General features: G+C 39.8%; 1 protein-coding gene across 2 annotated transcripts; it reads left to right on the top strand.

The window, feature by feature from the left end:
- Positions 1–2077: 2077 nt before the first annotated feature.
- anxa6 (annexin A6) lies at positions 2078–13862 on the top strand. 2 transcript variants are annotated; one of them, XM_006781653.3, is made up of 25 exons: positions 2078–2213; positions 3159–3214; positions 4938–5022; positions 5183–5277; positions 6209–6322; positions 6407–6497; positions 6572–6651; positions 6749–6805; positions 7791–7884; positions 8153–8248; positions 8328–8386; positions 8557–8679; positions 8770–8828; positions 9099–9177; positions 9785–9866; positions 9966–10060; positions 10184–10297; positions 10977–11067; positions 11157–11236; positions 11464–11517; positions 11616–11709; positions 11830–11925; positions 12056–12114; positions 12281–12403; positions 13424–13862. In XM_006781653.3, the coding sequence occupies exons 2-25, from the start codon at positions 3212–3214 to the stop codon at positions 13481–13483; spliced, it is 1983 nt and encodes a 660-aa protein (XP_006781716.2). In that variant the 5' UTR covers positions 2078–2213; positions 3159–3211; the 3' UTR covers positions 13484–13862. The 2 variants fall into 2 exon arrangements, with proteins under 2 accessions (XP_006781716.2, XP_006781715.2); XM_006781652.3 differs by having other exon boundaries at positions 12281–12418.
- Positions 13863–14493: the final 631 nt, after the last annotated feature.

The following is a 14493-nucleotide window of genomic DNA, read 5'->3' as shown; positions in this document are numbered from 1 at the left end:
GTTCTGGGAACAAATGAGCTTGTACAGAGTACTCAAAATAAATAAGTTATCCCAATTTAGTCATTTTTAGCTAAGCTTTACTCAATTTTTTTGAGGCAACGAGTTTCCTCAATTTTTTTGAGTTCTGGGAACTAATTCGATTTTACAGTGTTGTTAATTTTTTTTAAACAAAGATTTAATGTTTCATGCGAAAAAAGAGAGAGAAAGACAGAAGTTTGTTTGTTTTTTGTTTTGTTTTGGTTTTTTGGCTGTAAAAAGAGTGGAAACATCTGGGGAAAAGAAAACAGCTGATACTAGTCAAAGACAACAAGACAGGGAGGTAAACTAAAAAAGAGCTGAGGCTCAAAATACAAGAGAATATTAAAAACAAATATACCAATAAGCAACCTAAGAACCAAGAGAAGACTTAATAAGGAAGCATTAAAAGCCCCAAAAGACTGCAAAATTCAGAGCTAAAGACCCAGAATCCACAATCATAGACTCATCATAGATGAAATGTTTATTAATGATTACATATCTAACGAATACAGTTTACATAGTTTGAAAATTAATTTGTTTTCATTACAACAATAAATAAAATGAATATGCATTAATATATATTTCCCATCTCAGCCAGAATGAAATTGTTATGTTGGGTATGCAGTATATCTTCAAACCACAAGAGGTCACTGTGCAACAAAAGAAATTCCTCTCTGCTGCTTCACTGTTTCCACCATATGGACACCCCATTCTTTCAACACTGGTTGGGGGCGAAGATGAAAAGGGTACACTAAAGGAGAGGAAACCAAAAGAACAAAGAAAAACATATCAGCGGACTCATTTCATTCATAGATCAAAGCTAAAGCCTCTGACGTTATAGGTTTTTGCCCAATACATCCACTTTAAAGTTCATAGTACCAGAGGCACACACCAAAACATATTCTTCAAGTAACAAGGAGTACAACATTCAAATGTAAAACCTACAGGGCCTCCAAAACAGGACATTTTTTTCCTTTTAAACAGCTTGATCAACATTTACACAATGATCTAATTGGTCTAATCTAAAATGTTGCTGAAACATCACTACAGATGTTCATAACCACCTCCCCATCATCAGTCTGTCTTTCCCTCCCATAGACATAGCGTGCTTATCTCTGCTCCCTCCCCAACCTTTGAAGAGAGCAAACAGGGTTTAATGTTAATCTTATCTCCCTGTCTTCTGTGCCTCACTGAGCATATGATGTGCGAATTGCATCTGAACACAGTAAATAAGATCATTTATCAAGCACATAGACCAGGTGTAAACTTTTATCACATTTTTATTCACCTAATGAAATACTGAGTCATGCCCCCTTTTTTTTTCTTTGCTGTTGCGAAGTGGAGCACTGGACTCCCTGTCGGCTTCCTGTAAGTCACCTCTAGTTTCTCATCATCTCTTCCGTCACCTTTCTCTCCACATGCGGTGTCACCAGTATCATCATGAATGAATGAAGTAAAAAGCCCAACATAAAAGATCACAGGAAATACACATGCAACACGCAAATTTGTGGGCAAAACATGCATGCATGCATTCCAGGAATAGAGCAATGAATGCGGCACTCGTTTTACTGTCATACCGCAGCTATGCTCCCCCTCCCCTCCCACTAAACACACACACACACACACACACACACGCACTCACACGCCCCTCCACACTTACTGGAGGTCTTCTGACAGGACAGAAATAGAACAAATTGTCACGTCAGTGTCAGTAAGCTGCCCTCTGTTAAAACTCAGACTCGTGCGCATGTGCCAAAGTTCAGAAAGTTATGCTTGCCTGTTACCAGCTCCAAGTGGTGGCTCAATATATAAAAGAAAGAAAGGTGTCAATTAATCGTTCATATATATATATTTATATATATATATTTCAACATTAGGGTGTGGGGGAAATAATAGAAATAAGCAACTATTACCCAGTCACATTTACACCCGTGTTTGAAGCATTTTCTTGCATTAAGCACGTATATATCAAAGCACCGCTCTCTCTTTCTCTCTCAAGCGCGCACTTTCTCTCTCTCTCACACACTCGCAGACATGCGCGCACGCTTTACAGAAGCCGCGCGAGAGAGCGCCGCAGTCACCACGTCACTGAGGACGAGTAACTGGCCGGCCTGAATTCATCCGACCGGGGGGAAAAGACAGACCGAGTTTAGGGGCCGCTGTCACTCTGCACCGATACTTCCTGCACAGAGAAGGTAAGCTCTCTGTCGTTCGCTGTCGGCTCCATATAATGGGTCACAAATTAACAGAAAAGTTTGCTGAGGTTTCATTTTTAAATGTGCCCCTGGCACCCGTGGCTGCATAAGGAACGGCTGTAATAAAATCCAACTCGAGGAAAGTTTAAAATGAAACTTAATTCAGAAAAACAATATGCCATTAGATTTAAAGCCTCTGATTTAAAGAATATCCTTCGGTGTGTGTGTGTGTGGGGGGGGGAATTAACAGCGAAGGGTGTGGCCCTGTGTACATATAAAGAGAGAGAGAGAGGGAGAGGGAGAGAGAGGCCGAGAGGCCCTGTCCCCCGTCCCCCAGACCTGTCTTCTGATATTAAGATAAACTGCGCGCGTGCTATTTTTGGGAAAGCCTCACTGGAGTCTTAAACAAACAGTACACGATTTCAAACCATGTGGAGTACTCTTTTCCCCCCTCAATTTAGCATAAATTCTTTATTCCTTAAAAAATATTTGTGTGTAAGTTCAGTGTAGCCTACTTCTGTGTTGTGATTCTTAATTAAGCATCGTCAGTCTAGAAGAAGTAGCTTCTCTGTACTGACGCCTCAACATGTTTACCTTGTCTGAATGTCTGCATTATAGTCAGAATATAGCTGCATGGGAAAATGTGGCTCCAGCTTTCCTGCAAGTTTAAATAAAACATATTCCATCCATCAATGTATTTTTGTGTGAATATGAGGTTGAGTCGAATAGAAAGCAGGCCCCCGTCTGCTTTTTGCTCCTGCGCTCTAGCTAAGAACAGCCTGGATACTGAACAGTACCTCTTTGTATTTACTCAGGAAATAAAGATCATCATTGTTTGCAACATAGTTTCAACCAAAGCTGAGGTGAAGGTCACCTTTCACATTGCAGGGATGTTTTCCAGTGCAACTGGCTACCCGTACCTCAGCATTTCTGTTTTCCCTTTAGGCCTGAAACTATTGATTCCTGAGCAGTGTTGACATATAAGACCCAATATAGACATGGTAAGTGGACAAGAGCTTGGTCATCTGGCCTTGTATCATGTTAGCTATAATCAAACTGCAGACCAGATCTTGTATCAGTGCAGCAGAATGAATTGTTTTGTGTGACGTGGATAGAGTGAGGCTGCCATCTGCCACCATGTGAGCCCTGCGCAACATCAAAAACAGGAGTGTAGAGTGTCAGTGCTACCTGCGCCACCTCGTTATACCTGACGGCATTTTTCCAGAATGACTTTGTAAAATTATTTAAGGTTAAACACAAACTAACTCTTACCTCTTTTAAAGTTTGGGCACCAGATGAAACAAGCTGCACTTATAGGGGGAGGGATGCATAGAAATCAACTTAATGTTATTAAATTTACTTTACCGCCCTTCTGAACCGTGATTAGTTTAGTTAAAATCTGTTGCTAGGGGCTTGTGTTTGTGGCCTGTTGCCACGTGGGTGAAGCTTTACAGCTGTCCTGAGGAGTGATGTTAAGCAGAGCATATACAGTGGCTTCTGTAGCTGGGCGGAGAGCACAACTTGGCTGACAGCCTCAATGCAGCAGTAACCTCGAGAGCAGCTGCTGCAGTTTCATTTTTCAGTACATGGGCCGTTTTTGTGAAGATCTTATTATTACAAGATCATAATGTTGATATTTTTCATCCTTTTTGAGCTATTGCATATTAGACGGTCGGATGTGTAAAAGTTCTGTGTGCAACCCGACCCTGTCTACTTTCCCGCCCCTGCACAAACAGGCAGGCAACATACACACACTCTGATCTGTTGGGGTGAGACAGGTGCAAATTCTCAGCTGCTGTCACTGCTGCTACACCACTCCACTACTCTCAGCATGCAAGGAGGTGTGGGTTGAGATAATGCATTGTTAGAGAATGGGACATAAAGTGCAAATCTATTAAAAAAGCAAAGTGTGTGGTTAAAAAAAGGGTTTACAACTGGTCTGCTCTGGAGGTGAGCAGCATATGCAAAGTCATAGCAAAGCCAAGCCCACTGCTGTTTCGAGCCATCTGCAAAATGCAAGCTGTGGCTCAAAATGTGAGATCCTCTTCTCTCATACTAGCCTTTCTTTTTTAGTCTCCTTTTTTCTACAGAAAAGCTACACTGATATGTTGTAACATGAAGAATGCTCACGTTTGGTTGTGTTAGCATAATTAGCACAGAAATGTAGTGACAAAAATTAGAGGAATTTATCCTGATGGGAACATTAATGTATCAAATTTCATGGCTGTCGACTAAAAACCCAATATTTTAATGACACATGGCAGTAGAGGAAAACTGTATGAAGCAGCAAAGTCACTGGACTTGATGACTGATTGTATCAAGCTTCATAGCAGTCCATTTAACGGTTTTAAAATGCCATCTCCAGAATCACATTGCTAATATAGCAAATAATCAAAAATACTAATGTAGTATATTTATGTTGTATCAGGAATTGTAGACCCTTGTTGTTGCTCTTGGCTGGTAGCTGGTGGCCTCACCTCTGTAACCACAGACCAGTGTCATTGCTGTATTTATTTATTATTCAGTTTATTATTAAAAGACACCTTTGACCTAACCATACCGAACAACAGAAATCTTGTTTCAGATGTACTTTGTGCAAAGAGGACTGATATCATATGTTCTTGTCACTTCTTATTTAAGCATGAAAGAGTAGCATGTCTGTGTTATTTATTCTTATCTTAACTGAAAATGTTTGAAATTGACTTGAACTGTTCACTCTTTCAGGTGTTCAGAGGTACAATAACAGACGCTCCCGATTTTGACCCCACCGCTGATGCCGAGGCCCTTTACAGTGCTATGAAAGGCATTGGTGAGTGCCCCGCTCCTCCGTGATTCTTGGCCACGGAGGTGTAAAGGTCATCGTTTGTCCTCCTCACTAGTCAGTTGAATCATCACTTGAAGAATTTCTCGATGCTCTCTAAGATGAGTTTTTAGGTCTTTGTTGAAAATGTTTCTTTTCTGTTTCTCAGGAAGTGACAAAGAGGCCATCTTGGACCTGGTCACCTCTCGAAGCAATGCGCAAAGGCAAGAAATCATCGCAGCTTACAAAAGCAACTTTGGACAGGTAAACAAATACATTTTTAAATGCTACAGCTGTGGTCAGAAGTTTACTTGGCATTCATCTGTTAATTTCAATGATCTAATGATTTATTTTAACTATTATTTTTTCCCAGGTTGCAATAAATGTAGAGTATACATATTTAATGGGTTTAAAATAAGAATTAGGTGCACAATTTTGAATTTATTTTGGAGTGTCTTCAATCCATGCAGGGTCAAATGTATTTTACTGACCAATATTTAGAGAAACTCAGTAACGATCTAAGAAGGACAATTGTAGATTTACGCAGTTTGGGAAGGTCTCCTGGAGCCATTCCTAACCAGCTGCAGATTCCAGGATCATCACTACAAACAACTGTACGTAAAGTTATTCAGATGTGTCACCATCTTGTCAAGGGAGTAGACCAAAACTGCCATTCTCAGAACCCAGGAACCACCGAGGCTCAAGCCTGCCATGAACTGGAAACTGTTGGAACACCAGCATTACTGTCTCCAATGAAGAGAGTTTGAAATCACCACGGACCGAGAGGATAGTGAGGAGCATCTACTCCAAAATCAGCACCTTCAAGCTTGACTGAAATTTGCATACCGTTGTAGAAAAGTCAAATACTTTCTCGAGAAATCTTTATGGTTAGATGAGACAAAGATTGAGTTAACTGGCCAAAATGATAAGAGGTATGTTTGACGGAGTAAAGCCGAGGCACCCAATTCTTGTTTTTGTTTAAGCCATTAAAGATCTATGCCATATAGTCATTTCACTGTGGGAAAATAACAGCTCAAAGAAATTATTGAAAGCCCAAAATGACCAGACATTTACGCCCATGATGAGTGTATGTGAACATCTAAGCACAACTGTAATTTCCAGACATTGCTTAGACACTTTAAAAGCTTAAGATAGCAGTTTTGAGTCCAGCATCACTGAAATTCTCTTTCATCAGGACCTGATTGATGATCTCAAATATGAGCTCACGGGAAAATTTGAGCGCCTCATTGTCAGTCTGATGAGAACCCGGGCCTACCACGATGCCAAAGAAATCCATGATGCAATCAAAGTAAGCCAAAAATGTAATTCGCTCTCACTCCGTATTAAATGAGGCAGAAACTGTTTCACATCCGCCTTCATACTCTGTTTTAAGGGTGCTGGAACAAATGAGAGATGCCTGATTGAAGTACTGGCTTCTAGGAACAACAAACAAATACATGACATGGTTGCAGCATACAAGGACGGTAAGATGTTTTATCTAAGACGTCACTTGAATTACGCATCTGATAGTATTTAGAACTGTCATCTGTGTACCCAGCCTATGGCAGAGACATGGAGGAGGATGTAATCGCAGACACTTCAGGCCACTTTAAGAAGATGCTGGTTGTTTTACTTCAGGTGAGTTGACTAAGTAGGAAACTCAAACACACTTTGATCACTGTGCCTTTAACCTCTGACTAATCTTCAGTCTGTTGTTTTGATTAAATACTTCTAGGGGACCAGAGATGAGTCAGGAGTAGTGGATGCAGACCTGGTTCAGCAGGATGCCCAAGTAAGCATTTTATAGCCAACATAAAAGCTAAACATGCACATGCTGTTTGACTTTACACAGCCTTTGTTTGAAGAATACTTGAAGTGTCCTGTTGTAAGAGCATCCTTTCCTTTCCTTTTAAAGTATCATATTGGTGGCAGTGCTGAATGGCCTCTGTTGCTTTAAATGAGTATTGTGCTGACATGTGGAAGCGCTGCAGTCAGTTTAGCAAAAATTAGTTCAGCAGATGTGTATGCATTTTTTTTTAAATTAAGACTAAACATAAAAGCTAATGTCAATCAAGAATTTTAGGCATCCAGGATAGTGCAGTGGGTATTTGGCTTATTAATTAAGGTCAGTACAGCTTCCTGTGACCCTGAGATAAATCTTGCACCAAGGTTGTTATAGTTAACTAAAACTCAACTAAGAAATAAATGTAGATGTGGAAAAAACATTTTAAATAACTAAGATAAGAATTAAAAAGTACAGATCAGAATAAAATCAATTAACTGAAATGATTTTCTGATTTTGTAAAATTAACTGAAATAAAATAAAAATATAAATATCATTAGTTTTAGTGTTTGTTATTGTTGTTATTTTGGTAAAATTTCATCAAAATTTGCCTTATGAGGCTTTCATGAACGTATTTCTAGAAATGTTAATGTCTATAAGACTGTAAGTCAGCTGCTCAAAAAGTCCTGTGTTTCTGTTGTAATACCTGTACTGATTTACTTAAATCTTGCCTCTGACACGATGCCCTGCTCACAGTAATAATTACTAAAGACTAAAACTAAGACTGAAAGTAATAGAAACTAAACTAAAACTAAACATTTTCAAACAATAAAAAACTGAACTGAAACGAGTAAACTCACTCTGGAAACCACCTGAAACGAAACCGAATTAAAACCAAAAAAGTTAAAACTAAATAAAAATGAAATATAATTACAAAATACAAAATTATAATAACTCTGCCCTGGACCATATCTGTTTTCTAAACTCTCTGTAGGATCTCTATGCAGCTGGAGAGGAGCAGTGGGGGACGGACGAGGCCAAATTTATCATGATCCTGGGAAGCCGTAGTGTGACCCACCTCCACATGGGTGAGCTCAGTTCTCCGAGAAAATATCTCAACAATGAGGCGTTCCAGTCATCCCCACTCTGACCTCAAGTGACTCAGAAGCTGGCGGTCCTCAGTATTAGCCTCCTGCTACTATGTGTGTTACCTAAACTTGCTAACATGCCAGGACAACCATTTTAGTCAAATCTGGGGGGAATTAAAGCACAAAGGCAAACTCAAGATTTTACACAATAATGACCCAAAAGGATGAGATTGATACTTTTGTGCAATATTTTCCTCTGTTTGTTTAGTTTTTGATGAATATGAGAAGATTGCAGAGCTGAGCATTGAGGACAGCATTAAGAACGAGCTGTCTGGAGACTTTGAGAGACTGATGCTGGCCGTTGGTAGGAAATACACTGAATGCACCATTGTACTTTACATTGTGACACAACACAGTGCCTAATTTGGTCATTTTTCTCATAGTCCAGTGCATAAGGAGCGTTCCCATGTTCTTTGCCAAGCGCCTCTACAAGTCAATGAAGGTAAGCTCAAGTAGCCATTCAGTTTGGTTCCAGTGTGTTTGTAGGCAGAAAGGCCTTACTGGTACAGTTATGATGAATGAGGTCTTGTTAGTGACAGATTGTTAAATTTATTAAAATTGCTTAGGATTACTTAACTGTTGCCACAATGCATCGTCCCTCAATCCCTCCAGGGTCTCGGTACAGCTGACAACACTCTGATCCGGATCATGATTTCTCGCTCTGAAATTGACATGTTGGACATTCGAGAGTGTTTCCGCCTCAGATATGAGAAGTCACTTTATAACATGATTAAGGTGAGAAAGAGAGGTACAGCATGTTTTATATGCACTCTGTATGTGAATGTAGAGCACTTATATGACTTTGTGTGTGTGTATGTCAACCAGGATGATACATCAGGGGATTACAAGCGGACTCTGCTCAACCTCTGTGGAGGGGATGATGAGTAAGTTTTAGGAATGCTGCATCCAGAAGGGGGTGCTAGAGGACCACTGTATGGCGTTACTACTGTTACTTTGAACTGTATAAAAGCTTTATTATCTTAATGAATGCTGAGGCTAATGGAAACTTTTTGTTGAAGCTTATAATTGAGTTAAACAAACTTATGGTGCAGAGACTGTATTTTAGTCTTCTTCCTAGAAATGTTCCCACTATTTACCGCTTGAGGTTCTGGCTTTGCTGAGTGTGCTATGTTTTGTCAAACCGGTCATTGCAGCTTAGCTGGAGAATTCTTCCCTGAAGCTGCTCAGATAGCCTACAAGATGTGGGAATTAAGTGCCATGACCAGAGTGCAGGTTTGGGCTCTATCTGCTCCCACCTTAGATGTGTGATTGCATGTTTGCCTCAGCAGAGCCTTGCATCTCCACTACCTGCTGGCCCTGTAATGATGTGCTATGGCAATATGCTAACAGTGTTATGTCTATACAGTGAAGGCTTTGTCTAGATGTGATCAGAGTGCTGTTCGCTGAAACACAAATAGTTTTCTGTTAGAATGAACTCTCCAAACCCCCATTTGGAGAGTGAATGTCAAAAAGATCTCAGCATTTTTGACAACAAAAGGCTGTCTCACTAATGCTTCCTGAAACTGAGCTGTTTTTCATCCTACCAACCTTTTGCATTGTTAGCGGTGTCATGAATTCTAAACTCAAGAGGGCACCCGCCCCCTCAGATGTCAAGAGATTATTATCATAAAGCCAAATGTGTTGCTTCATAATTTTTTATCAGATAATAAAAAAAAATCTTGAATAACAAATAATTTATTTTGCATGTTCTTCAGACCTCTTTGTGCTTTTAGTTCAAGCTTACAGATATGGATTTAATTAACGGATATTAGTAACTTTGCCACTCTGTGAGTAAATACTAATTGTCAGTCTTTCAAATTTGTAATGTGCACTACCTCAGCTGAGGCCTACAGTCCGCCCGGCGCCTAATTTCGACCCTGCTGCTGATGCACAAGCACTGAGGAAAGCCATGAAGGGATTTGGTATGCAAACCCTGCTATATAAAACACACTGACACTATCCTGGCAACTTTGCAAAACTCTTTTGTTTTACATATGGCATTTCCTTTTTCTTTATAACAGGAACAGATGAAGATGCAATCATTGATATTGTTGCACAGAGAACTAATGCCCAGAGGCAAGAGATCAGACAGGCCTTCAAATCCCTACTTGGAAGGGTAAGACACAGGAATGATAGAAAATATGGCTAAATCACAAAATATTACCTTTATTCATTTATTGTTATATGTCCTCCACTGGATACGACAGCTTTTAACAACTCACTGTGTTCGGCGTTCCAGGATCTGATGAAGGACCTGAAGTCTGAATTGTCAAAGAACTTAGAGAGGCTGATAATTGGGCTCATGCTGACGCCAGCTGAATTTGATGCCAAAATGATGAGAAAAGCAATGGAGGTAAAGTAGGAGTTAAACCAAAACACCCACTGATTTCTCTCTTAAATGACACTCCAGTGCTAATATGTTACATTTCTATGAGTAGTGAACACGGTTCACATATAACCCTCCATATACTGATACCTGTTTCCCAAACATGTGGTGGTTGATATTTGGCCGAGATAAATTACACAGAACATATTTTATAGTCAAATAAAAATGTATTTATAACTTTTCAACCTGACTGAATTTCCTTATGTGGCAAACCTGACTCATCCTCTGCTCTCAGCAGAGAGCACTTGCGTGCAGATGGTGTTTCATAATTGTTTGTGTCCTCGTTTTATGCATTTTCAAATACTGAAATATAATAATTTGGTTATTTGAAGGCAAACAGTCAAATTATCACCTAATATGGGAACTGAACAGATGAAACCTGTTTTGGATAAGTAGTAAGTCTTGGATGTTGACAACAGCTTGGAAGTCCAGTGTGTTATTTAGAATTAAACAGGCAGCTAAACATTGAAATGGGCTCTTGTACCTTTTTATATTTCTCAAAGCACTACCTTGCTGGGTCCCACACATACAATAATCAGCATAGAGTTAGAAAGCCTATTTCTCTAAAAAAAAAACCAACAAAAAAAAAAAAAAACAGGCACCAAAATAGCAAAAAATGACGCTCACACTAGCTTCTATTTCCTAGGGGGCTGGGACTGATGAACACGCTCTCATTGAGATCCTGGTTACCAGGAGCAATCAGGAAATACATGCCATGAATGCTGCCTATCAGGGTGGTAAGTTTGGCACCAGAATAAGGCTTAAAGAATCACTTGCTTTGTCCTAAAAACCTTTGTCAGGGCATGTAATATATCATACTTTGCAGCCTATAAAAAGTCTTTGGAGGATGCCATTCAGTCAGACACATCAGGCCATTTCTGTCGGATCCTCGTTTCTCTCGTGCAGGTAATGTCTGTCATCATCATGAGAACTCACACTGTGTGTAATTTCCACGCCCACTCACAAGTTGCAGTCTGGTAGTCTGGTTTGTGTTCTCTGTTACACATAGATCTATTTAATCACCTCCCTAACTGTCTTTTATAGTGTCTTACAAAAAAAAAAAATACGTTTTTGGTTAACCGCTAGCCTTACAGAGCGGCACTAATTTGCATTTAATCTCCTTGTCTGTTCAGGGTGCAAGAGAGGAGGGCCCTGCAGATGTAGAAAGAGCTAATGCAGATGCTCAGGTGACTGAATACATCCTTTTCTTTACTGTGTTTAAATATGAAATGGAAGAATGGATCTGAAGGTTTTGTGTTCCCACTGTTCTTCCTGAACAAACCAGGAACTTGCCGATGCATGCAATGCTGACTCAGATGACATGGTGATGAAGTTCATGAGCATCCTGTGCACCAGGAGCTTCCCTCATCTCAGGAAAGGTAAAGGTCATCACAGATATGTAGGTTGCAATGATCTTTACAAGTGTTCAACTAAATTTCTCCAACAAAATGCAGTGGATTCAGGTCACAATAACTTTCCGTGCTCTTTGCTGTTCACAGTGTTCCAGGAGTTTGTCAAATGCAGTAACAAGGACATTGAACAGATTATTAAGAAGGAGATGTCTGGAGATGTGAAAAATGCATTTTATGCAATAGGTAATAATTATTTTTCACTACAGACTTTATTCTCTTTTACTTTCAAGTTTGCCACAGCGGATGATGCTGTTGATGAATCCAATCTGGGTGACAACTTCTCAGCTGTTGCATGTTTCTCTTGTCTTTGCAGTGCGCAGTGTAAAGAACCAGCCCTCTTATTTTGCAGACCGTTTGTACAAAGCCATGAAGGTATCTCTTCATTCTGTTTTAGATGAGTTAGGGTTAGATCAGTTATTCAGCATGTCATCTGGATACTAGATGTCAGCCATAACACGTGATTAGGTCACTTTTATTGGTGCAGAATCTCTGTTGTCTATGTCAGAATATACAAAGTATTTATTGATCTCCTCTGCAGGGTCTTGGTACAGACGACAGAGCGCTGATCCGCATCATGGTGTCCCGTAGCGAGATCGACCTTTTTAACATCCGAAAAGAGTTCAAAGAAACTCACGATGCCTCCCTCCATGAATTCATCCAGGTAGAAACTATGATTGTAAGTCTGACTCTTTGTCTACTAACACCTCTACTTGGCATGCTGTGTTCACATGTGACTTGTGTGTCTGTGGAGGTTTGGTTTAATTGCTTTGGTCCCGCTGTGTGCAGAGCATGCAGTGCACATCCTTTTTCTGTTGCTGCGGTAAGGTGGTGGGGTACGGTAATCTATAGCTCTCTGCGGTGGACTATGGGTCTGTGGCCACAACACAGCTGTTTAGGAATTTCCCTCTTGCATGCTTCCTCTATCTCTGCTCTGTGATTGGCTGACAGATGCAGAGACAGGAAGTTCCTAAAAGCAGTTCTATAATAACTTACAGATGAAATCACTGTGACACCAATAAAAACAAGCTGCCCTGGATTGGTTTGGAAAACACATTTCCACATTATGCAAGAGCAAGGATTGCTTTATCTTGTTTTTATGAGTTGTGCAGAGAAATAACTGAATTGATCATTTATTAAATTAATTCAATTTAATTGTACATTTTCAGTTTGCTAGCTTCAGTTACAAAAGCGGTTTCGATTTGAGCAGTTTCTCAAAGTTTAAATCTGTGCATGTTTTGAGAAATATGCTTATTTATGTTCCTCTGAGAGTTTGGGGGAAAGCTTCAAATCCCAATCTACGCTATTAATCCACCTTCCAGCACCTCTTAAAGCCAACAGCAGGAGATTTATTGGTTCTGTTGCCTCTGGAAAATGCCAGCTTGTGTTACCCTTGTTTCTAAAATGTATACTAATATAAGCTAACCAGTTGCCCTGCATAGTTTCGTTTTTGCCATACAAATGTGAAATCTTGATCGAGATTATAAAGTAGAAATCTTTATCTACTGTATGAGTGTCAGCTGATAAACAGGGGAAATTCCACTTTTAACTCCTTTGTTGATATAGACCGATTTCACAGCTTCTCTTCTGCATTTAACTATTGTGTGAGCCAGAAATAAGCACTGCCTTCCAAAACATGACCAAATGATTTTTCCACTATTTGTGTTTTTATGACCATGCACAGGGTGACACATCAGGAGACTATCGCAAAACCCTGCTGACTCTCTGTGGAGGGGAAGATTAACGCAGTTACAGCCCCGCTGCAGCTCAGTTCACAGACTTTAGTGACCACAAGACTGTTGACAGAGTGAAACTGTGATGGTTCACGTCAGCATCTTTTCTCAGTGTAACTGCTGCCACTCTTCAGCCAAATCAAGTGACCTACGACCTCGCAGCCTTGAAAGCCAGTTTTCTGCTCTCATGTCTCAACTTCCTGTCCAGCAGGATGAGATGGTTCTTTTTTTACAGTGTTATACGCTCACGATGAAGATGATCATGTTTGCATCTATAGTGTATTTAACAAGTAGGTACTAAAGCAGAACCTTTAATTTATAGGCCATCCAACAAATACTGTGATTTGAAGGTAACACACACCTGAATAAAAAAAAATACACAATTGAAAACAGTTGTCTCTTCTGTTTTTTCCTACATGTTGTTATTACAGTTTTTAATTTGTCTCATCAGACCACACATTCTCTTGCTGTACCTTTTTTATGACGTGGGTTCCTGTATTTGACAAGGCACTTTAATAATTAACCATGTTGATACTGGCAACAGTACAGAGGTGAGCAAAATGGGAACTAGAATATTTAAGATCAGGAAACCCCCCTTCCATTTTAATACCTCTTCTGCTTAGCAAAAATACCCATATGTTATTGTTACTCATAAAAGAGAACTAGTGTAAATAAAGGCTGACAATGCCAGAATAGCATCTTATGCAAAGCAAAGATTTAAGATATTGAATAGCAGCTAATAGATAGTTAACACGCTCATATTAGCTCTTCCACATTTGCGCGTATTAACACGTCACTTTACGCTTCATTTCATGTGTGTCAGTTGCACTTGTACACTTGTTAATGCAGAGGAAAAGTGCAAGACAGCTGTCTTTTTCTTGTTAGTGTTTCAGCTCATTGCATATGTGTGAGCGCAGCTGTTGTCGGGCCACTGCAAGTTAAAAGAGGAAAGAAGAAAAAAAAGATGTATGTGGCGAGGAAATCCCCTGCAGTACGCCAAATCCAAGGCAACAAATAAGAG

Source organism: Neolamprologus brichardi, chromosome 2 (genome assembly GCF_056152115.1).
Source record: "Neolamprologus brichardi isolate AB-2024 chromosome 2, ASM5615211v1, whole genome shotgun sequence".
Classification (NCBI taxonomy): Eukaryota; Metazoa; Chordata; class Actinopteri; order Cichliformes; family Cichlidae; genus Neolamprologus; species Neolamprologus brichardi.
Note: the sequence above shows the minus strand (reverse complement) of the source record. Positions and strands in the feature narration are given on the sequence as shown.